At 43.9% G+C, this 25,511-nt stretch overlaps 1 protein-coding gene across 1 annotated transcript in view; it reads right to left on the reverse strand.

Annotated features, from left to right (window-relative positions):
* Nucleotides 1-25,511, reverse strand: part of CELF4 (CUGBP Elav-like family member 4) — a 710,880-nt gene that overhangs the window by 61,203 nt on the left and 624,166 nt on the right. The window contains exons 6-8 of the mRNA XM_085321945.1: nucleotides 23,886-24,029; nucleotides 13,608-13,755; nucleotides 8,038-8,187 (exon numbers count right to left, since the gene is read on the reverse strand). Coding sequence (XP_085178071.1) covers nucleotides 8,038-8,187; nucleotides 13,608-13,755; nucleotides 23,886-24,029 — 442 coding nt within the window. The remainder of the gene's footprint in view (nucleotides 1-8,037; nucleotides 8,188-13,607; nucleotides 13,756-23,885; nucleotides 24,030-25,511) is intronic.

Below are 25,511 nucleotides of genomic sequence, written 5' to 3' on the forward strand. Positions count from 1 at the left end.
GATCCATTAATGTCACTTTCCGAATCCTTTGCCTGATGCCAAAAACCAAGGATGATTTCCCAAGTCAGCATGAAATACCAGTGCTTTAAAATTAACACCAGGAAGCTTTCTTACTACTGATATATCTGCAGCCTGAAGTCTAACTTTCTAAAGGGGCATTCAGCTAGCTTTAGGGCCAGCATTTACCTTCTTTCAAAGAATAAAAGGATGGAGGTGACAGAATAAAATATGTTGTTAAAAAATAAATAAAATCAGTTTAAGTGATGTTCTATAAAGAATTCCTCCTGAAACGCCAGTAACTCAGCTACAGGGTCTGCAAGCAAGCTGTTACGTGAGTGCCCAGGTGAAAACTGTTGTAGGACAGAGGAGTTCGAGTTTGCCGTGGTGCTCAGTGGTGTAAATGAGGAGGATCTGCACTGGAGTAAGTGAAAGCAGTGAAGAAAAAGGATGATGGTTAGTGCCTGACCTGGTTCCCACTGCATCAAAGCAGGGGCTTTCCACTTTCCTTGGTGGGATATGGATTGAGACTGTCTACACACAGTATTACTGTCCTAGCTTGGATGTAAAAGCAAGTCAAGGAAATATGCTCTCTGAAATTAGGGGAGCCTAATTCTTCCAAGTGACAAAAGCAGGTTGTGGCACATTTGGGGCTCCTAAGACACCCTGGGATTTCACTTTAGTGGAAGGAATTAGTGACCTTTAGATCAATATGATATCCCTTCCACTTCCTACTTTTAAAGGACTGACAGAGAAAATATGTTTTATTCCAGCTATTTTATTCCACTCTATTTTGCAGCTCTGCTCCCTCTATGGGTCTACAACTATGTGCTGTCACCTAGATCTGCAGCTTTTTGCTCTGCCCCACCTATTCATTCCTCTCAAAATCCCCTAGGTATTTTATAACTCTCCCAGGAATTGCAACTTTGCCACAAAAACCTCTGAGAGGGTGGGTAGAGGAAGAGAGCGAGCAAAGAGAGGCAGCACTAATTGTTTGGAGTGCGGGAATAAAATAATGATAGTAAAAAAAAAAACTGTGTGAAGGCCAGGATTACAACAAATAAATAAATAACTGAGTGGGAGGGTTCTATTCACCTTCTCCTTAAATCCAATTTAAATCACTCTCTTCAGCCCTAATCTATATCCATAATTATATCATTTCATACAACAAGCTTGCGAGAGGTCTTAAGAAATTTATGTAGATTAAAATTCATGGGTGCCATAGTACAGATTCCATATTATTAAGATTGATTAGGACAGCTGATGCTGTGATTAAAGAAGCCAGCGTTTACTGTTGTAATTAATTAGGTATTCAGACACAACAATAACTGCAATAACAGAAAGAATGTGCTGATCCGGCAGAAAATGACTGATCCTGTGTTTTATAGTCTCGTTTTGCCATGCAGTGGCTGGACACCACACAGTCAAAGACATGTTGTTCTATTGTCTCTTTCCGTACACATGAAGTGAGTCACGAAGTCCAGGACATTTGTATCCCCTGCTCCTTCCTGTGAGCTGGAGAAGCCCTTTCACAGCATCCCTATGAAATGAAAATACGCTATTTCATAGCATATTTTTTGGTGCTTGTTTGGAACAATAAATGGGCCTACAATGAAATTCGTATAGCTGATCCCTAGAATCAGGATTATCTTTATCATTTTCTTAATAGTTCGGCCTCTGAGCCCATCCTTAATCACAGCTCTGCTGAGATGGGTGCTGTGCAAACACACAGTAGGAGACATGTCTGGCCGTGAAGAGTTCCCACTGTACAGAGTGAGAAAGACAAAGAAGAATCAGAAATGTGGAGAGGTGCAGGTGACTGCCCAAGGTGACATACTAATTCAACAGCAGTCAGGACCACACTTCCCTCCCTTTGCCTGAGCCTGTAAACACATAAATCAGGGTGAGTTTTTAAGGTGTTTAACTCCGTATTTTTGGGGAACTTAGCTTAAGTTATCTTTGAAAATAAAACTCAAGGTCTTAACTCACTTAGGTGCCTCTGAAAACATTAGCACAATGCCTGCTTTATATTTGCACTTTCTTCCACATCAGAAGAGAAAATATTTTGTCTTTGAAAAGGCTCCCACAACTGCCTTAAGCAACCTCATTCATTATGGCTSCTGCATGATCGTTGGAAGTACATGGCATCATTAAAGTAGCTTAGACCACAATTGAAGATGGCAACTTGTTATTATTTTTTTAATGAGTGCATTCCTTCACTTATTTATTTTACCAGTAAAGTGTGGTTTATGGCACATGGCAGATTGTTACAAATAGGTCAAATAAACGCTTCCCAGTCATAATGATGTTTTAGGTGCTCACTGTTGCATTTTTGGAACTGCTGATATAGAATATGAAAGGGAAAGCACTCACCCAGGGATTTAGGGTAGATAAACACAACGAAGCCAAAGTTTTCCTGTAGCAAGTTAGGGAGCCTTGGGGCCTCTGAGCCAGGAAGATTTCTAAGGCATTGTGTATAACTGAACTGAAAGCTTTGGGGCTTGGTTTTCCTCCTAGATCTTCTACTGATGTAGTAAGATCACTTTTTTCTCTGTTCTTCTGATTTAACCCCTCTCTAAACTCCTCTTATCTGACACCTTTCAGGATGCCCAATGCCTCTCACTGATATCTATCCCTATGCCACTTGATGGTATCTCTCATGATCAGGACTGATCCTGGGACCGACTGGTCCAAAGCAGCCATGGGCCCATCTACAGTATTGCGAGCTAATTGACAAGGTACTAGACAAGGCTGTGGTATTCCAGTAACTCCTCCCCTATAAAATTAGCTTGGGTAATGATAATAATTACAGAWGGAGTTTGAATCTTGTCTCTACTGCAGTGGGTGAACTTCATTCCTGCCTGATAGCTCTTTGTTGATGTAGGGAAAATGAATTGATGGTCTTGGTTCAGCTCCTAAGACATGAGTTTCTACAGCACAAGAATTCACCCATGGTGGACATCTTTGCTGCAAGTCTCAGTGGTGGCTTGGAAACATGGGCATTAAGACCTGGCTGCCTGTTCATACTGACATCTAGTCTTCCCTAGAGAGGACTGGATCTCAAAGTAGGGTACAAAGTAGAAGCTTGCTGTCTTTTAGTCCAGATATACCCTTTCTGAAACCTGTAACCAGGGACTTCTGAGGTGTATACATATAAGGAAAGAAAAAGCTATTCCTGGCAGTGGTGGGCAGCCAGAAACAGCACCACTGTGTCAGTGCCTGAGAACAGTGAATGAGACAACGGGTTTAAAATGATTATGAACGCAGGATGAAATTCTTCTTTTATTTCAGTAATCTAAACCCAGCCTAAATGCACTGAAGAAATCAGTGTGCTGGAAAGCACTCCCCATCCAAGGCTCCATAAAGCTATCAGACCACCATCCCCGGCTCTGGTAAAGCTGGACATCCCCTGGCCCATAATGAAGAAGCTTGTTTGGAGGTTGCTGCACAGTGTGGGGTCTATTTCTAATTCCTTCTATGGGCACATCACTGGCAGAAGACCACAGCACAGCATTCCCTGTTTTCTGGATGCTGAGGGTACGCTCTGCTCCATCTCCCCTCCTAGTTCCCTCATTTCAGGTCCCTGATTCTGTGACATCCACTCCTGTCTCATTTGCTGCCTCTTGTGCTCCCCGTTTTCTGATCTCTCCCTTCCTCTCTTCCCAGGAGAGTTATCATTTTTGCAGCAAGTCCTTTGGCCAGTCCCTCCTGATGGAATCCAGTAAAACCAGGACCCATTACCAGAAAGCAGAGGGCTAATGGTGTGAGATACAACAGAAACCGGTGCAGAAGGTAGCCACTGTTATCATATGCCATAAACTGTTACAAGAGAGGCATGATTTCACGGTGGCTAGGAAGCTTTGGCAGAAGAGCACAATCCCTGTTACTATTGCTTATGTGAAAATGGCAAATGCTCTTGCACTGCTGCGAAGTAGTTCACAAGATCACGGCACAACAGATTATGCTTTTTGTCCCCACTATATGCTGTGACATATTGCCATGTTCAATAGTGCTACAGGCTGAAAGACTAAAGGGCAGACATTAATAAAGCAAAATGCCAGTTACCAAAGGGGCTCAGACTAGTGGGAGAGGAAATACTTGCTCAGTTGTGTTTCTGTCCTTGCCAAGAAATGCACCACAAGGCTTTATGTGTTGGCCAAGCCAGAAGAGCGTGAGAGCATAGCTTGCAAAGAGTATGCCTGCAAGGAATGTTTTCCCAGAAGTACTGTGTGGATCTGCAGCCCAGTCAGAACCACACAAACACTAAATTGATAGGTGATTGACCTACTCTTGCCTTTGCCCCARAGCATGGGTCATTGGTAGTCTGACTGAAATGATACTGTGTATGCCCCTACTCCAGACAAAGGAAATCTTAAAAAGGAGTAGAGGAAAAGACAGAAAAAAAGCAAGTGAAAATACAGGGCAAATACAACTACATGATAATAACCTGTTTTTATACAGCAAAACTGTGACATTCTAATCTCATTTAAATGAAACGTCAAAAATATTATACCTGCACACAAAGATGGACATGTAGACAAACTGTACAATTAATGGGATTTACTTGGGTCTGAATGATATGGATGTCATGCCTCTACAGATTTTGATTGTCCTGTTTTACTATTTTCAGGAAACAAAGCACATTTTTCTGTTGCCTATAATGGTCCGAACCTACATTTGAGGTTTTTGTGGAGTATAAAAGAGCATCTGAGAGCAAAATTCAGGCATTAAACAATATTTGGCTCCATATCCATAGCAAAACTATGGTTATGTACATAATACTGATGCAGTCTTGTCTTCTTTTAGTGCTAGAGATATATAATAAAAGTTGTTTGGGAGATGCTGACTTGGGATGGGGACAAGTATGTTCTTTTCTTCTCTACAGTGTTAGTGCAGTTGCATACTCAACTTTAGTATTTTTTTTCTACACTTGCATTTAGAAATGCAGACACACAGAACCACAGGGCAGTACCAATATCAGATGCTACAGAGGAAATTGCAAGAAATACCATTATGAAAAATGACGGAATAAGCTACCCAGTGATGAAAATGTCTTTCTAATCTGAAACAATTAGTGGCTGGTTTATATTATAAAGCATGAAGGTTTGTGTCCTTTCTACATTTTTATCCAGTCTAATGCAACTGTGGATGTTCTGATTATCCATACAAATGTCTAATTCTTTTTATTTTTTTAAATGCTGCTAAGCTCGAGGCCTCAATAAAGCCTGTGGCAAGGAGTAAAGTTTTGGAGCGTGCACAAATGTTCACAAGAAGGGATGAGAATAAAATGGAATAAACACATGACATCTCCAACACCCAACCTGCTACAAAGGAGCTTGATTTCAGGGTTTTACTGCTAATGGGGACAGGCTGAGCCCTAGGAAAGACCAGGGTACTGCTGAAGACATGCCTATATGCCTAGATAAATCGAAACTTTATACAAACCAAATTGTGGATGTTTGCTCTTATCTGCAGAAATGAGTCCCTCTGCCTTGGGGCAGAGGTTTATGGATTACACCCTGGTTAAAAAAAAATTTTTTTTTGAATATCTGAAGTTTTGACATTCTTTAAGCTTTGTTGAGTTTCAATTCTTTCCTCATGCCTGCTCACTGAACTAAAATGCAGGCCATCCCAGGAAATGTAATTAGGATGCCTTGTTGCAGACTAGCATCCAGCCAGAGAATCCAGAGCCGGCAAGCTGGAGCTTGGAAGGAAACTTTGTCCTGCTTGGGTTGCCAAGGAAAGGTATGATGATTATAAAACCATATCAAGAAGCCAGTTTTCCTAGGCCTGATCCTGCAAATCTTTTATAATAGGATTTGGCCCATTACTTGGAGAATTAAATATTGTACTTCTGCTCACCACTAGAACTCCAGAAGTGAGGCAAGGATGACTTTCACCTTTCAGGTGTGTTAGCCTGTTGGTGTTTGTGCAGGGATTCAGTGGTGAATTGCTGGCTGAGTAATCCTCTCCAAAACTCAGAGAGAATCAGATTCAGGCCACCGAATTTTATAGGATCTTAGATGAAATACTTAACTTAAACCTTTCTTAAYACTATGGGGAATTTGGAGATGGTAATAAAAGCTCAAATCATTAAGATTCCTCTGAAAAGATCATTCTGTCTAACCTGCTCTAGGTGACCCTGCTGAGCAGGGAGGTTGGACTAGATGATCTCCAGAGGTTCCTTCCAACCTTACTGATTCTATGATCTTTTTTCTGATATCTACAGTAACGTATCATGGAAGATTAGCAAAAATGGGCCAGATAAACCAGAAAAAAAGATAGACATGGAAATAGATGGATAAACAGACAGATGATAGACCGGCAAACAGGTAGATACTTAGATGGATAGATGAACAGATGCATACGTTTATATAACCTTAAAGAATGAGTGTTTTCTTGCTACTTTGGCTGATTTCACTGAACACACTGAGGCCTCCTGCAATTTTTTGATGCTTCCATAAGCTGCTAAGAGCCACCCTCCCATCCCTCTTCTGYTTCTAAGAATCCCAGCTATTTCAAAGACCTCATCTGCCACAGGCTCTGTACATCCATCAAATGTCATATACTGAACTGTCTTACTAGGGCTCAAAGCTGCTACAAATGTGTACACATGCCTAACCTTCAGCACAGTAAATCCCTTGATTTCAATTCTGCTTAAAGTTGAACTTATGACTAAATGTTTACAAGGTGGGGGACAGGGAGAATGATAAACAGCTATTTTTTTTCCATGCTCTTGCTGTTTCTGGGCTTTCCTTAGCTGCATTCACAGCTCTTTTAGTGACATTGTCTGAGCAGTAGCCAGGTAAGACTTTTGTGTTTCTGTGATATTTTTCCCTAATAGCTCATAAAATCCCCAGTGATGTTGAATCTTCTGAGYTTTTCAGGACTGGCTGACATTGATTTTTTTTAATTTTTTTTTCCTAGGGTTTTTTTCCAGGCTTTTTGGCAGAGTATTTGACTCAGTGTTTGATTTCCTAACAGACTAGATTAATCTATGAGTGCCCTAGGGTAAACTACTCTTTTGCCAGCTGGTAGCTAGGATCAATTAGTAAAAGTGTATTTACATTTTTATTATTAGTATTATTATATTACTAGTAGTATGTGTATTGTAATAGTAAGGAATGTCTTCCTAGAAGAAGTACAACTTGGAGCAGGGAGCTGTAAATGGGTATTTCAAATCCTGAAGATCCTGAAAAAATGGAGTTGCACATTAAGGCCTTGCAAATTCCTGAGCTCTTGGTGACTGCAGCCTCACAGTATCCGTATATTTATAAGTATTGGTATAGATTTAGGTATGTATCCTTTAATGACCCAGATTCACTCCTGATTGCCAGGGCTTGCAAAATCACCCTCTGGCATCTTTTGGACTAGTCACAGTCTTTGAATCCTACAAGCAGTTGTGGAGTGATACACCCCAAAAAGGTGAAGCTGAACCTGTTCTGTGGCTATGTGACAGTCTCTGTAAGGTGGAGGGATTGGGTGCTGTCAGCATTTCAGGGAACAACGGCCGCTGCCTGCTTGTGTGAGCTGCAGCACAGAGCAGTTTGGGTCAGCAGCCACGCAGCCCCTTGAACTTCCCCTCCCAGACCCCACTAGCTGCAAATGAACCCCAGAAGGAGGTACCGATGGTGGATGTTAAGAGATGCAAATGATAACCCTCTGGGGGCACAGGCTTAGCACTGCTCCTTCAAGACTAGCCAAGAGCAATCCCTTATGAAGTCCAGCTGGGAGATGTGCCAGCATGGGCTGGTGAACTCCCAGCTCAGATCTCAGCTATAGAAAAAGATGCTAGGTGTCCTGATTGTATTAGCCAGACAAGTTTTTCTGGCATACAACAGATAAGCACTCCATTCCTGAGTAGGAAATTTTCCCCCTCAACACAGCCTAGATGCCTGTCATCCAGATTTAAATGTATAGCTTTTAGACACCTGCAGTCAGGTGAGATGGATCCCAATCCTTAGCCAAGCGGTAGTACCAATGCTAGAGTGAACCCAGATTGAAGGAGCAGGCTGTGATCATGGCAGTGGTCTGGCTTACCTGGGTAAGGGTGGATGCCATTAGCAAACACGGCTTCTGCGGCGGGCTGCCCATTAGCCTGAGGCGGGAGGCCAGTGAAACCATTCACCCCAATTGGAGATGGGATGCTAGGCACAGCTGGTGCAGTTATGCCAGGAGGCGTGCTTCCACCTGCAAGTGGGGAGAACACAAAATCAGAGCTGGTGAGTATTGGAGGCAATAACTAGGTGGAGAAAGCTACTGACATGACAGCTGTCACCACTACATGGAGCCTAGCAGAGGCTCTCAGAGGAGGCTTTCCTAGATACCATTTAGCACCAAAGGCAAACCCTCAATCCCACCTTTCTACAACAGCTCCTCTCAGTTTCTCTTTGGAGACGGCAGCTTTGTGGGCTGCCTGTCTGCACTCTCTTATGTATATGTCTCGTATGTAACTTTACTCTGAATTTCTTCAGCATCTTAACAAGTTTGGCAGATCTATCTGTGCAGCCAGTGATGGGTTTTTTAGATTTTCTGTTTGGCCCAAGCCTCTCTTAGTAGAGTGAGCTCTCCCAGTCAGCAGAGGCAAAATTTGGGCTAGATTTGTTTCTTTCATGGAATCATATCTCTCTCCTCTTTCCTGAGCCCATCCAAGGTAGAGGAGGGCTGAAATAATGCTGTTTCTCAGTAACCCTTATCTTTAGGTTTTGGGGAGGATTCTGTTACCTACTGGTAAAAATCATTAAAATTCTGAGGGGACAATTGAATCCTTTGCTACCTTATCATCTTCTCCTATGTATTTTTATAATGACTAGACATTCTGCTCTTCTAGCAACTTATTCAGGATATTTTTGAGAGGAAAAATAAACTTTCTATAATTATCAAATGATGTTTCTCTCTTGCCAGCTTTAGGCATGAAGTTAAAAATTTGCCAATCTTATCTTTGGCAATATGTTTCTGTGTCACAGTATATTACTGACTGAAAGTACCATTTGTGCAAGAATCCCCYTTTTAAACCAATTGCAGATTTTTTTTCACTATAGCAGTGTTCAATGATGGGCTAGTCCAATACCATGCTTTAACAACTGTTTAAATCTGTGTTGATGCTATAAAAAGCCAATACAGATTCATGAGCTTTTTGTCTTGATGAGTTTTTATTTGAGTAGCCCAGGCAACAGACAGTATTTCAGCTCATTTCTGAAACCCTGAACAAACAAGCTACTGCTTCTGCTTTTCTTATTCAAATRGTGTTGGCCTTTAAAAATGTCCTCTGTGGAGGTGTAGGGAGCCAGTGGTGGCAACCAGAGTCCAAAGGCAATGCTTTTAGCATATGCCATCAGCTTGCAAATCACAAAGACTAGTTAAAATTTCAGTTGCTTTTCTGGATCTCGCCTCTATTTGCATAGACAATGTAAATCATTTTTTTCTAAAACTGCAGCAAGGGATTTGCACTTGCTGTTTTGTGTGTGTGTAAGGAAGTTTAGGCATATCCATCACAATTCTTTAATTTTCTTCTTATAAATATAACCCCTGGAGGGGTCAGATCTGTAGCTGGAGTAAAACTGGCAGAATGCCACCACAGAAAACAAATGGCAGTGGTGCATGCCAGTTGTGGATTACATCCCCAGTTCGAGATGCCTTGCTCCAGCTATACCAGATGCAGATTTACAGCATGGAGGGAGGAAGGGAGAAGAAAGGGAAGGAAGACTAAATGAACTTCTATTACCAGGCTACCACCTAGTTAACACTAAGTGGTATAATACATATGGTCACATGACAGAGTTGCTACCATAAAACTACGCAGACCTACTTTTCCCCCAGATTATACCAATAATGGGAGAAATGCAAAACTTGCATTGAACTTTCAGAGSTGTCAAATTAACATCCTTGCAATTGCAGACAACTGTGGGAGCTAAACGYAACTCTCGATGGGGAACTTTCAAAATGCCAGTAGACAGCACAAAGTTATCGTGACCTGAAATTATCCTCTGAGACTACCTGCTGCTCTCCTTTGCATGCAGGCAAGCGAAAAGGCTAGCYTAAACTAAACAACTAACTTGCAGATGATTAAAGTTAAGTGATACGAATCCTGTTTCTAGTTTGGTAGCTGTACCTGGATCCAAGACCCCTGAAGTTCCTACATCCTGGGAACTCATCAGCATGAACTCACGGTCATGTCCTGACAACCTACTCTCCTAGAGATGGGAAGCACAGAAAACCAGCAGGATTAGGAATGCAGGAAAAGCAAATTCTGGCTCCTACAGCTTGCTTTGTAGACTCAAAGGGAGGTAAGGACCCAAGMGGCCTGAAGATACCAGCACAAAGGTATTATGCTCAGCCAGTGCCTTTAGTGCCTCCAGGACTTCTGGTTTACTGGTGTCCTTTTTCTAGTACAATTTTCCTTCTGCTTAGAAAAGATCAAAACAATTTTTTTTTTCAAATTAGCAAGTTCTTTTTCTAATGCCTTTTATTTAGAGAACTTTGAAATGTTTCATTTTCATTCCAAGTCAGAACAAAGATATACTTCAATGACTGGAAATCCTGCTATGAAACAGAACGATCATTTTCCATTTGGCTTTCTGAATGCTAACAAAAGCCAGCAGGAGAATTCATGTAAGGCTTCAAATATCTCTTGGCGACTCAGGAATTGCTCTTAGTGTTGTAGTCTTCCCTGCTCAGACTTATGTGAAACACATTTTCTATGCATCTTATCACAAGCTTTGTGGGTGTTGCAACAATACACAGAGTCATTTCAAAGTCTAAACATCTCACCCAAGGAGTAATTGTGAATGGACATTTCCACAACCATTAGCGAGGTCTGTCATGAAGGAAGCTACCTACTCAGTGTAACAACGGAACAATGCTAAAGTACACAGATTCCATGACTGAACATTTCTCACGGGGTGAGTGCAAAATTTTCTGCCATGAAATAAGTCAAGAGGTCATTTAACCCAGCATAATATTTTCAGGAATGACCAGTCATGGGTGCTMCAGAAAGCATGTAAAGACCATGAGCCTCCTTGCCTATATCTGACAATGAGAGGGCATGGGGCACCTCAGAAGAGATGCTGAACTTACACAAAAGAGCTGGGATATTTTTCACGTGCTGCATATCACGGCAGGCACACAGTTTGGCTGTTGCATTGATATTTACGCTCCTATGTCACAGAACTCACTCATTCTCAAGACGTATCTATATGCAATAGAGGTTGTGTTCTTTTGTGGTGGGGCCATCACAAACCATAGCCTGGATTCAAGCTTTTCAGGCCCTCAGAGCATTTGAATTCCAGGCATTCTTTGTTTGACATTCTCTCTGCTCCCACCAACACAAAACAAATSTAACTAATGCAAATATGATAATCTTTCCAGCAGAGGGTTTAAAGGGTGCACATATAATTAAGCCACTTCTCTATTTGGATTTGCAGTAGCTCCATCAACTTGTTGTTTATATATATAACATTGTGTAAACATATATTTTGAAATGTATGATGTAAGATTTTTGAGTCAAGCGCTTTTCCTTGACTATCCATAAGTTGCTAGGGAACAAGATCTTTCTCTTTCATTCCTTCCTCCCTATCTTCCTTCCTTCCATTTTTCTCTCTCATTTTCTAACATAAGCAAAAGGAAAGATAGGTATCAGACCCCACAGGCACTGACATTGTTCTCAGCTACAGGTTGCAAAGAGGTGCAAAGCTCTGTGTGAACAGGGACATTTTCTGTGGCTGACAGAGGTTAGCAGACCTTGATGCTTTAGAAATGGTCCCAAGTCTACACCGCTGAGATGCCTTATCCCCCTGATGTCCAGTGTTTCTCAGCCACAAGGTATTTTTCCTGGCTGCTCTATCAACAGGCCCTTTACTGCTCCAGGTCTGCCATGGGTTCCACTATGTTCAGCAATAAAGCTGCCTCTGTCCTCTCCACCCTGTCCTCAGTAGCAGGCCCAGGTCTTGCTCTGCCCAGCACTGCCTGCACCCCTGGCTGACTGAGGCAGTCTTCTGAGCCTTCTACTCCTCAACCCAGCCCCTGAACAGGCTGGTCCTTCCCAGACCAGCTTGATGCTTCAGGTTCACACAAGGGCATTTCTATCCCATGTCACTCTGACTGCAGTCCCATTCTGGTGCTACTCTCTAGGTACAACCAGCATCACCCACGAGACCTTTATGCCCCAATCTGTCGTTCAGAAGTGGCCCTCTGCAGATACACCAGCAAATTTGCTGCTCCTTTACCCAAGTCAGCAGTATATTGCCAAACCCTCCGAATTCTCACTTCTTTCCTGCAGTGGTTTGGCCTGCAATGAGATTCCTCCATGACATCCATCTCCATCCTCCTGCCTCATGCCGCCTCCTTGCCCCCCAGGCTGGCCTCGTCACTTCTCAAGTCTCTGCATACGGCCCCTGGCTGCTGTAGAAAGCTCCCTCCCTTGTTATCCTTCTCCTCCACCATGCTTTGCATTTCTGTTAATAATTGTCACTCAGGGACTCCAATGCCCTTTTTAAGCATAATGTCAGACCCACAATGACACCTTTATCACCCCTGCTAATCCCCAATCCTTGAGTTTGGAAACTGAGGCACAAAGACAGGATAATTAATATTTTTGAACTTGGGAGCCTAAAGCATCCTGCAACTTCCAGACAAAAGAAGTGGCCTGCTCCACTCCTTGCTTCTGATGGCCATCACCAGCAAGGGTGAGGTTTCAATAGACACTGAGCAAAGGAGAAGCTGGCAACCAATGTGTTCTACCAGGTCTTATGTGGGATGTGGTCAGCTTTTCCTGCCTTTGCTGCATTGATGTCTTGTCTCAGTTCCTGCTGCAGTTCAGAACTGCCACTGGTATTTTTTAAAATTTGTGTATTATCTTCTGGCAACCAGGAGGAGATGAGAAGGAGGAGAGCGAGGGTGTTTTCCAGTCTACCTCAGCCTACCTCATGTACTCATATTCCTGATCGCTTTCTGCACTAGAAGGGGTATTTTAATTGGTGTCTATTATTTGTCCCTCCCTGTGGGGAGGACCTCTTCCCAAGTTCTGCATGAGAGCGGCTCCTCTGGGGCTCATATGGACATTTCAGATCTGGAACTAAATGCCAAAGCTTGGCCTTCCACCACAGCTCAGACTGAGACACCAAGGAATGGATCCTCACATCCAAGGGGGATATCTGGATTTGGCTCTGATCCAGATCTGGGGCCTTAATGAATCCCTTCCTGCCTTTTTTTTATGAGTTACTTTTTCTTACGCTACTTGGAGGCCTCCAATGGGCCCTGAGCAAAAAAAAAGGACTTGTGGACCTGGTGCTCTGTGTCTACAGGTCAAAAGCTACCACTAGAGCAGGCAAATATGGATCCTGCTATGTATTCAGGTTGACAGGTGGAGCTCCTTGGAGGCAAGAAGCTTGCAGTCAATGGAGGTCCAAGCTCTGGATGCAATGGGGACAGAGCTGGACAGAGTCAGCCATGTCCCAGCTCATCCCACCAGTGGAGATGCCAGACTCAACCTGCTCACGCAGTCAGAGAGCCGGCAGCCCCTGGGCTTGGCGTGCTGAAGGCTGCCATTCCGCTGGCTCCTCACCAGGTGCACACCAAGCCTCCCACCACCGAGCCCCGGCGCAAGGCCTTACCTGAGGTTGGTGTCATGGGGGCAGCCGCCAGGCCGTTCATGTTCAGAGCCGCCATCTGCTGCATCTGGGCCGCGGCAAATGCTGCCATGGGGTTCAGGTAGCCACCTTGCGCCACCGACGCCATGATCGCGGCTTGCTGCTGCATCAGCTGGAACAAAGAGAGCAGGGAAAAAATATCACGCGGTCACCAGCAGGGCAGCCCAGGGAAGCGGCGCCCCRCGAGGCAGCCACCCCTTTCCAGACGCCACCCCGTCACATCTGTGGTCCCCTGGCCTTCCTTCTTGCCATGGTAGTAGGGCTGAGGCCCTGATTTATTCTTATCTGTAGGTGACAAATACCAGGTTTCTAATGCCGCTGGGAGGCCTCCGAAAGACCTTCAGCAGAATGGACCAAACCGCTCAGATTTCAACCTAACCCAGGCAGGGCACCTATCTCCAGCACAACCAAGCAGAGGGACTCTCTGAAGAGCTAAACAAGAGAAGAGATCCCCCCCACCCTAGTAGGATTACTACTGTGTGCCGGGAAAATCCCTTTGTTTTTCTTAATTTTGGTATTTTTTCCCAAAAGGTTTTCAAAGTGCTGCCTTTCTCAGGGTACCCACAAATGGCAGAGTCAGAGAATCAGGGCCCTATTTTCAGGCATTTTGGGGCAAGGATTTTGGAGCTGAAGGGTGGCAAATGTATTTGTATAATGGAAATGTTTCTGAAATTAACACCAGACTTTCCCTTCATTATTTTACACTCTGAACCTAGCCCAAAGACAATCCAGTTAATGTGCACAGAATGGCTACAATGAGCTTGTAAAATGTTCCTGGTGTGAAGAACAACCTAGATTAAGCCGGTTCTTGTCACCCGTTCCTGGACATGCRTAAAGAGCTAGATGAAGTGCATCAGAGTTCCTGCCGGGCTGCACCTGACCAGTGGTGGAGGCTTAGGAAAAACTTGTAGAAAGCAGGAAGAGCAGAGAAAAACTTCACTCTGTTCATCCTCCAGCCCCTGGTAAAGGGTGACTTAAAGATAATGGCAGAGAAGGAAATAATGGTTTCTTACAGTGATTTTAGACATGACTCCTGGCTTTCCTCTCTCCAGAACATCATTTTGCTGCGCTCTGTGATTTCACTGTCTCTCCCATSAGGAAATCAACACCTGATGCTGTTGTTTAAGCACATGGGACATATTGCTCATCATTAAACAGACTCTAGAGTCCCAGTAAGGACTGGTTTCTTCCCTACTGTTCAGTTTAATATTGAAATATTAACTAAATTAGCCATTCATAAACATATACACTAAAAAAAAGAAACTTTGTAATTGCCACTGTCATTCAACTGCTGTCAATTTAACTGTCACCATCCAAGCACAAAAAAAAGTAAAGCGTGCTCTGATACTGACCTGCTGTAAAATCTTGGACAACTTTTGTAAACAAGCCTTGGTTTCCCCAGTGACAAAATGGGGCAGAGGATACCTGCCTCCTCACATAGGGGTGCCTTCAGATTTGCAGATGAAAAGTGCTATACCTAAGTTGAATAGTATCATTATCTGTAACCTAATGCAGATTGGTGGCAAGGTAGTGGCTTCCCCTTTGATTGTTAATTACTCTTTTTTATTATACCCTGCATAAGACACTTTAACATTTTAATTAGTGATATCCTGTTCTTTGTAATTACTGATGGAGTGATTAGGCAATCTTCTCTATTATAGCACAATGCTGATTCCCCTTTAAGGAGAACATTTGTTTCTAGGCATCGTTGGAGTTTACTCTCCAGATGAGGCCCTGAGTAGGTGGTTTTATAAAGTATGCCAAGGAGGGAGAGGGAATTTGTCCATCTTTAACACAGGACTGACTSCAGTGCTGTGTTTACTGACCCATATCTCATTTCCTGAGCTTGGTATTTCACTTTGGGACAGCTAAGGATATAACTGGCTCCGTGGCTGATTGTGTAAATGATGGCTGGGAGCCAGTATCTGTAGGATCTGTTTAGTATTGCTGATTCTGGCCCGGCTTTTGCTGACTTCTCTCTATTCCTCCAAAGTTGACCAGAGCTGCATGTACAAGCCCACCCCCAAAACACAGAATGATGTACAGCTGGTCCTGTGTGTGTTGTGGTCAGCCTGCCCCACAGGTAACAGCCTACTCCTCATATCAGAGACTTGTTTTACAGAATCTAGTAATGGACTATGATTTTGATGTTATTATCCATCAGATACCTAAATACAGACAGGATTTTGTCTGAGCTGGTCATATTGGTCCCCTATTATGGTTGATGTGATAACAGTCAGTGGAGTCTAAACCAAGATTCATTTTTCCCCCTTTTATCAAGTTGTCTTTGGGCAGATGAAGTGCAACTTTGTTTCTGCCTATTGGCTGTATTTAGAGCCCAAGGTGATCACTTCAGCTGCAGATACCAACACAGTCAGAGGAAATCATTCACACACCTTGCTTGACCCTGGGCAGATATTTTTGGWCCTTAGTTCCCAATCATTTGAAAAAAAAAGTATTAATCCTTTTCTGGTTTGTTTTTCACCTGTGCTGTAGGAGAAACAGGCCCAAGCTGGGCTCTATCYATAAGCCTGATTGAGATAATATGTTGCCACCTTAGTACAAATGATTGTACTGCTCCAAAGACAATCTCCATTTGGCACTCAAGAGCTAAGCAATCACTTGTRACATTATTTATGGCTTATGCAACTTCTTTTCCTGCCTGTTGATGTCTGTTAGCTGTTCAGAGTTAACTTCACAGTGGAAGGTGCTCCTCCTGGTTTGCTAACTAACCTGAATGTGTGGTCTCTTGCATATTCAGAGGGCTTACAAGTTTGCACTGAAATAACCATGTCTGGAGGGTATGCCTTGGCTACATGCATGCTATTTCTTGAAGTATAAGGTCATTCAGGCATTACATCACATATCTTCAGGGAGAAAGAAGAAAGTATTTTATCTCTCCTCATGAAAAAAAACAAAACTGCTCCTAACCTGCTGATTACTATGTCTAAAACCTGGTCGGTTTCAGTGAAACATTTGATCAAAAACATCCATAATTGCATAGAGACTGAATTATGAGCTTGAGGAGCAAAGAGGTTGAATTTAACTTAGGGTTAAAAAGCTAAGGTAGTAACAAGGTAGTAATTAGGCCCCTAACCTGTGATTTAGGAAACTAGGTTCACTTGATTCCGCTACAGGAGGCATMCTGCAGGAAGTGGCCCCCCCATTTCTGCTATGCTTAGCACTCTGGGGATACCTGAGCAGCTCTGGAGGCTATAAATCCCCCTGCACGGAGAAACAGTGAGTTGGGGCCCTATACTTCATGACCCAGAGGACATGCACCTTGCTTCAGCCCTTGGAGCCACCTTGTGAGGTAAATTTGGGTCTACTCTGGAGCAGGAAGAAATGTAGCATCCCAAACCTGAATATGGCTGTGTACCACAGCTAATGGGTTCTGTTTCCTTGGCTAAAGAGGGTACCCCAAGCACATCCAGAGACCACAGCCCTTGCCAACACTCCTATCACCCTTCTGCTGTCCTGTTTCTCGTTCATGTCTTGGAGACTGCAGCCTTTCCCTCCCTGGTTTGAGAGGTAAATATGCTGATGATCTGCATGGTGCCCAGAGGTAAGGGTTGAGGCGGCAAGGGAGGAAAGGCCTTCTCAGCCCAGCGACTGAAGGTCACAGCATGGCCAAGTATAGTCGCATCATGGGGGTGGGAGAACGGGAACTCAGTCACCTTGAAAGAAGCTAACGCGACAGACGTACCTCCTTTCCCTCAGCATGGCTCCAGGGAGATTCATGAAAAGAGGGTAAGCCCTGCAAGGGTCACCAATCTCCCTTTCAAAACCCCCAGGGCACTCCCAAGTATGCTCAAATAAAAGTCACCCCACTCCTTTCCAAGCTCCCCCCGAAGACAAATGTCCCATCCACTCTCCTTTCATTTTGAAAGAGGCCCACTGTATGATCCCAGTTAATAAAGCTGCAGAAAGTGAGGCAGTGACCCCACCAGAGGCAAATCAATAGCAGCAGGACCCCTGGGTATTGTGTACTTTAAAATATGCCATTTGAAATGCAGATTTTCCATGCCAGGACTGGGGCCACAGAGCACTAATCAGAAAGGCAGCAGCCTTATTATCTCAGACTGTTCCAAGGAGATGGAGAGGAGCTTTTCTGTTCCTCAGCTAAAAGAACGTATTTCCTTTTACTTCTGTTACTTCCTTGGCATGATCTTTGCCTCATCATTTAGACTTTTTTCCCACTCAATCTTATAGTTTCATTCCCTCCTTTCTCCAGCCTGGCCATTATTATTGCTCAGATATATACCACCTGCAGAGACCAAGAGATGCTACCAAGCAAGTCAGGGCCCATGGATAGCACCTCTAGTACTATGAACCTGCAGTCACCATCCCAGGGCTTAGAAACTGATGGGCAGCTGGATCACCTTCCTAGTAGGAGGTGATCCAAAGCATGAGGAAGGGGTAGTGGGTGATAACTGGTCAACAGAGAAGGGTGGAGGATTCACCTCACCCACTTTCTGCTAGCTCAAGTTGAAGTGACTCAATTTCAGCACAGATCAATGCACAGATAGGCACCTCCACGAGGTTATCTGTCCTATCGCAGCATGGGAGATTAAGATACGCAGGAGACAAAAAGCTGCAAAGGATGCAATCTTACAGCTATGCCAGAGCAAGAGGTTGATGATACTAAAGACTGCAGGTCCCTCCCCACGCGTCACCACTGCCTTTGTACCAGAACAGATGTGTGCACAATACTGCCAAGACCCAGGTCTGGAATGACACTAGCAGAGCGTTAACCACGCAGAACAAGAATGCATCACTGACTGCCAGTTCTCCTCTCCAAATGGGCTCCCTGCACGGCTGCTGTCAGTCCAATGAGGGGTTGAGGACACATGGCCAGCGGCGAGGTGGGGAGGTGGGCAGCTGCCTTGGGCTTCAGGGAGCTGCTAGCTACCAGCATCATGCAGCCGCATGCAGTGAACGGAAATAATACCCCGTTCCTAGGTGTATGGGGGAATGAAGTGAGTTAGTCAAGGCCAAGAGCTCTTGCTAGAAATAGGGCAAAGTTGCTGCCATCAGCCTTCCCCAGCGCCTCCCCCCCCCCAAGAAATCCATGTGAAACCAAAGAAGGGGAAGAAGAGAGGGAAGGATTATTTCTATTTTTTTTTTTTTAATAGGATGATCACTACCCTTGGTGGAAGCTTACTCTGAATGATCTGATGACCTTCTCATTTTTTCAGTGTTATTTTCTATCACTGTCTCTGAACAGCCTGACGTTTTGTTTGACTTTTTGTATTCACTCAGTAATAATAATAAAAGYAATAAAAGCATCCTATGCTTCCCAACTCTAATGCTCTATACAAACACTTAATCCTCATGGTATTCCTGTGACAGAAAGAGGTAAGTAACACAACAAATCAGGCAGTAAGAGGACTCATATTTGGTAAAATCATAGAATTGACATATTCATGTCTGTTTTACCTAACTGGCCTTTGAGAGTAAAAACAAACAAAAAACCCTCAAGCCTTCCAAGAAGCAGAAGATATTCTGAAAAAAATCAGAAGGGTCTTTTAGACATTTTAAAATGTCTTCTTGGAAACTTAATTTCTATTTTGAAAATATAATTTAAATTGAATTAACATAAGAAAAACCTAAATAAATGCACAGCACATGGTTTCATGTGTCTTAATATCTTTCTGCAATCTGATACACAATGATTTGGATTTCTCATTTTTGGAAAAATTTGAAAAAAAAAACCCAAAACCTAAAAGAAAACCCAATCCAAATCTTCGTGTTCACAGTTTCTGAATCAGAGAGTTGTCAATCAAAAACACACTATTTGCCTTACTACAAAGTCTTGTAGCTTCAAAATAGCTTCCTATTATGGAAGGAATCAGAAAAACTCATCTGAGTAACTGGTATTATAACAACYGGTATCAAATCTGCTGTCTCATTTTGGTCATTTAAATAATAACAAATACATATATTATGTAGTCCCTATAAAGTAATTTTTCCCTTCATTCATAGGGCTAGTTGATTTTTTTTAAATATGCTTTCAAAATAATTTCACCGTATGAACTGAATAAATATTGGAAGAAATGATTCTTCCCTTCGGCACTGTCTCAGACCATTTAAAAGAAAGATCCTTTCATCTCCACAGGAGCTGGGGCAGGGAGGTGGAGGGGGCAGATCAGCTTTTATAGTCAACACTGTAGAGTCACTGCAGCTTTGACACCCCAAGGTGACCACTTCTGATGACTACTGAGATCTATGCAGTGCTAGTTGTACCCAGATTACTGCAATTACTGTCTGTAGTTCAGGAACTGCAGCCATTTGCACTCTTTTGGTGCTAGGGGAGCTCGGATTTACTGAAGGGGAAGGACTTGCTCGAGGCCGGAGAGCAAATGTTACAGTTGCCCATGCCGCCCTGTCCCCATCTGTCTGTTCTTACTCACTAAATCTACGCCTGTCCCCTGCTGCAGAAATGCAATCAGTCCCATGACTGGAATTTGGCCAGGAGACCGTGGCTAACACTCCCATCCCATTTTTTATGCAAACTTGATTTATGACTTTGATCTTATTTTAAATAATTTAAAAATTAAATAATTTATACAGTATCTGTCACTTTCCAAGGCTCCTTCCTTTGTTCTTGCTTTGCTCTTCTGCATTTTTCCATCTTCCCAACCCTTTCTGGTCTGCACACATTTTCTTTTCTGCATTGTAGGGCAGCAGTGACATGAGACAGCTGCTAAGTACTTGCTACTTCCTTAAGAAAAGAGCTGAAGGAACTTTTGACACCACAGCTTTTTTGGGGGGCTAGGACTGTACTACCACCATTCATAGTCTGGTTTGAGTTTTCTTGCTCATGATTTCAGGCTTGTCACCTCATTGTTTATCAAGGTCGAACAAGCTGCTCTGCTACTGAGCATGAGCCTGTTCTTCCACACACTAGGTTCAATCCTCTGCCTCAAGCTGCCCTTAATTGAGCCTGTGGAAACAGCTACTGACACCCAGCTGATGCGGATTCACAGCAGCTTGACCACAAAACTGACTGGTGCCCTATACATATGTGAACTAAAATAAATAATTGCCTCATAAAAGGAGAAGTTAAATGAGCATGGGAAGTTATTGTTGAAAACAAATAAACAGATTGAAACAAAAGAATACAGAGACCTCGGTAACAAGCTCCATGGAGCCATGGGACTTGCCTTGCCTTGGGTTTTATACAAAAGAGGTGAGGAGGGTCTGATCTGACTTTCTATATTACTGAACCAGCACTTATGGTCAATGCTAAGTGGTTTCTTGTTTGTTTGCAGGTGCACATGAGGAGGAGAGGTAAAAATCAGGTGCAGAGGAGAACACACTTTGCTTCCTGACATTTTTCCCTCTGTAGCCATATGGTTGCTTAACCTGAGGACTAGTTGCTTAGCCCATGTGAGGCCACGGCTGCTGTGAAGGTTAAGGTTGGTTAAGCTGAGGTAGTGAGCAGCAGCGGTGAACAAACCGTGGCATGGCCATTTGCTGAACTTCAGAGGAAGCAACTTACAGGGGAACTGGGACCCAGATCAGTCCTGGGTCCTAGCAACACTGACTGCCAGTCAATCACTGATGGACTCCTAGCCTCTCCCTAGTGGTGCTGCTTTCATATGGCTAAAGGGATTTAAGTGGTGAGTTCACAGCTGCTCACTGATCTCGTAACAGCTGTACCACCTGCATTTCTGATGAACTGGCCACCTTGATGTGTGAAAACCTCTTTATAGAGGAGCAACTCCAGTCCCAGTGATGTGCACATGGGCTAAGACTGCCCCTCCGAGGAGATTCAGCATGCACCTACAACTGGAGGAGGTTGCAGCCTCCTCCATGGGGACAGGCCCCTAGAAACTCCTGATTAACTAGCTCTTGTGTGACTGCTGGGGATTCTTCTATGGAGACATCAGTCAAGCTTGGACTACAATGGGAGAGTTGAGAGGATAGCTGATAAACACAAATCAGAGAGCCCAGAATCTCATGCTAGTCCTGGCCTCGCTACTAAGCACTGAGGCAGTTCTAAAATTTGTGTTGCCATCAGGCCTGTATGTGAAACACCAAGGAGAGACAGCACAAGAGACAACCATGTCCCCAAGGGAGACTGGAAAACAAATAAACCTGATCATCATCTTCTTTTGTAGGTGCGGAAATGATGCCGAGGGTCAGATGATTCACCCAAGGTGACGCAAGTTGCTGATGGCAGTGGCTGCAGCTGTCACCACTGTCCTGCTCTTGCATTTTCACTGTTTCGCCTTCCCTCCTCTTGACTTGCCTTAGCTCTTAAACTTCAACTGCAAGTTCGGGCTGAATAAAACTGCCCCTCCCATTCCTTCTCCCTCTATCGATCTCTCCATCTTCTGCTGGCATTTACGAAGTGCCAATCACCCTGGTATCTAAGAGCCGGCAGTCTGAGGTGGATTAATCGGACCAAAGAAACGTCACACAGGCTCGGTGCTCCCCTCCTTTCCTTTTGTGTGAGACTCTCCGATGAAGCAGATAGGGAGAGACACAGATAGCAAGGCTGATTGAGAGACAGGATCTGAGCCTGCTCTGGGTGTACAGGCGCCACACGGAAATGTGATCCCATCATTTAGACAGCTCTGAAGTCCCCAGGGTAATTGGTGTCACCAGCTTGTCATATCCAATGGGTCAAGATCTAAAACTTATTCTTTCCCCTTTATTAGCATATTTACCAGAAAAAAAAGAGGATGGGTCCAATCCTGCTTTCACAGAAATAAATAGGAAAAATATTCACTGGATTCAAGTGGAGCAGAAGCAGACACAAGAACTGTTTTCACTTTCTGCAGAGATAAATACTCACTCAAGCATCTACCCTCAACATGCCCAGTATTATTTGGGGAGAAATTGACGGAGGGAACTTTCGTAGTTACAAGTAAAAGGACAGAGTTCATCCTCTTTTATACCAGTATAAATCTAGGCTGACTCCTTTATCCTGGCAATTAAAAGAATTAATCTAGATTAAAAATAATGTAGCTGAGAGGAGTTTTGGTCTAAAGCATTAGGACAGCTGACATCTTTATCACTCCTGCACCTGTCTAGTAGATGCCTGTAGCATAATGCTACAGCTGCATCTTCTGCCTGACAACCTCTGCAGATGTTCATCACCAGATGCCCACGGGTCGTCCTCCTGTTTAGTCCCCTGGTATATGGGGGCATAGATGTTATAGCCCCCTGCCACTGGCCTGGACTCAGTTATGTCTCTTTTCTCCTTACTGATACTGTAGGCTTCCCTGGTCAGGAGGGCAGTAAAACACCCTCTGGGGTGGAGACAGCTGGGGAGGAGACAGTTCTGTCATGCGAGGAAGGGAGCAGGGGAACAAGGAACAGGCAGGCTTCTCCCTCATTGACTGGGAATAAAAATGATCTGGGCAAAATGGAAGGAAAAATGGAATTTGTCTGATGAAGAGGGGGGAAAAAAGGGCCCAGAACAGCACCAAGGAGTGCAGCTTGGAGGAGAGAAACAGGGCATCCTTGCGATTCCATAAGGCCCATGCAAGGAGCTGGCTGGATTGTACCAGCAGTTTATTCATGCAAGCAACTTTTGGTGAAGGACAGGAATTTCTTGGCCCTAACTTAGAAAAAGAACTTGTGGGTGGGATGAAGAACGCCAACACATGAGAAGGAAACAGAGAAGAAGGCAGGGCCTTGGAGATAAAGTGGTAGAAGGGTGTAAGTCTGCTGGAGTATGATTCCTGACCTAAATGTGCTTGTCTCAGTAACTGCCATTTTATTCTGTGACCACTCCCAAGGTACCCACAATTATGCCCAGGAAGATATGGGCCTGGCAAAATAGAGCATGGAGCTATCGCCCCCAACCAGCTCAATCTGTGTGTCCTGGTCACAACAGAAGGCTGGAAAGCTTCTGCACAAGGGTCAGAAGGTGCTGATACAGAGCAGAGAACTAGAGTGAACAGAATTCAGGGACTATATTTTCCAAATCCTCAAAGGCTAGTGGTGTCTAGATTTGACAGCAAAGGGAATGTCCTGCATGGACACACACACAGTCATGGCTTGGCTACTTCTAGAAGCAGCTAGTCTGGGACTTCTCTGGGAGATGTCTCAGTCTACACCAGAGATCATGGCTCAGTTTGCTCCCACTGTGGAACTAACCTAAAGAAGGAATCACTGGCTCTTCCTCTGCTTTGGTCAGTTGTTCCTCTGCTCAGGTGCTTTTGTGTTTGTCTAGGTACTAATCCTGTCCCCACGAACACACAGAGAGCTTGTGTTTATACTTACTGCCTGTGCATAGGCGCCATACGCTCCAAACTGGATGGCCATGGGGTTGAACATGCCCATCTGTCCCGCCATTTGCTGCATGCGTCTCATTGTACGTTCCTTGTCTGTATCTGCAAATTTCACCACCAGGCTTGAAGAGGCTCCCTGTAGAAAAGGAAACAAAAGGCAAGACACAAGGGATTAGCCAGGTACATATTGACTCATGCGATCCACACACCTGACACAGATTTGCTAGTGTAGGATCCAGCTGATACTGCTTTTCCTAGACAACTTCTCAGGCTTTGACTGGATATTTGCAAGAGGCCAAGAGCATCAGAAAGGAAGGAAAGGATGCCTCAGGGTAAATGAAGAGGGCCAGTAGCTTAGTTTTTAGTTTTCTCCAAATTCAAACTTCCAGACTGTCATTAACGTGCTCTTTACAAAAGTCACCTCATTCTTTCAATCTATAGAAAACCTTCTGGCTCATTAGCTGGCATCAGAGGACAAAGATCTGGACTCAGTGCACCAATATATAGAAGCTTTTGCAGGATGTATGTGGAGGGGTTTATGAACTGACTTATTTTCATAGAATCTGGTAGCTCTGTGCATGCTAGATACTCTGAATTGGGTCACCCTTTCACACAGCAGCGGAAAGTTATCCTCTTGTGTCTGGCTATCCTCACATCCAGTGCAATAGTACTGATGAGCCTTGGAAGCAGGATTCAGTATGCTGTGCAGGGCATATGTTTCATTTCCAATTAGCATCTTCATAGTACAGTTAAATTAAGGGAGCAAAAGCAGAATCTTTTGGACTTGAGTTTTCTCTCCACAATTAATAGAAAATAGAGAAGCTACTGCAAAGGAGCATACATTTAATGCTATAATTTTTCAGGCAAGTTTTACAATGTTGGGGTTCTGCCTCTAGTCACTGGTGCAGCACACTGGCGATCTACACACTGGTGCAATCTACAAATGATCATCAGAGTTGGCTGCAGAAATTTGTGAAAAATGAAGAGCTTGGGGAATGAAAGAAATCCCTCTCTTCCCCAAAATGAGATGAAAGGTCAGAAACTGCAAGTCTTAACTTTCTGATAGGAGGTAAAGATGGAAAGAAATAGATCTGCTTAAGTAGGCATTGATATTTTTGGCTGGCTCCAAGGATTTCCTAACTTCATGGGTTGCTTGATTCCCTGCAGCATGGTCTCTCCAGGGGATGAGAGGTGCATGGGGAGAGGAGATGAGGCAGCAGCCCCGCCAGCAGGAAGACAGTTGCCTGGGGAGCTGGGCTGATGCTGAGTCTGGGGAGATGGGCAGGTGAGCTGTCAGGAGACTGACAAAGAATAGCTGAAATCATCACGTTCCCACGGTACGCTTCCCTTTTGACATGCGGGTATTCACTGATGGAAAAACAGTCAGCTGGGAAATTGCCAGCTCAGCCTCTAGCGGTGGCAATAGAGGAACGCCAAATTTGTGCCAGAGGAGCTGGGCTGTTGTGGGGCCCACGTTTTTCCAGCAGAAGTGAGATTGTCTGGGATTGCGCAAGGGGAGTGTAATTAACTTGCTTACATACACACCTATGTACCCGTAACGGGAAAAAAATAGTCTCAGTGAAAGCAGAGTTGCTCTGCTACAAGTTCAGAATAATGT

This window comes from Rhea americana, unplaced genomic scaffold, assembly GCF_003343005.1.
Source record: "Rhea americana isolate MKP2758 unplaced genomic scaffold, rheAme1 scaffold_73, whole genome shotgun sequence".
Taxonomy (NCBI): Eukaryota; Metazoa; Chordata; class Aves; order Rheiformes; family Rheidae; genus Rhea; species Rhea americana.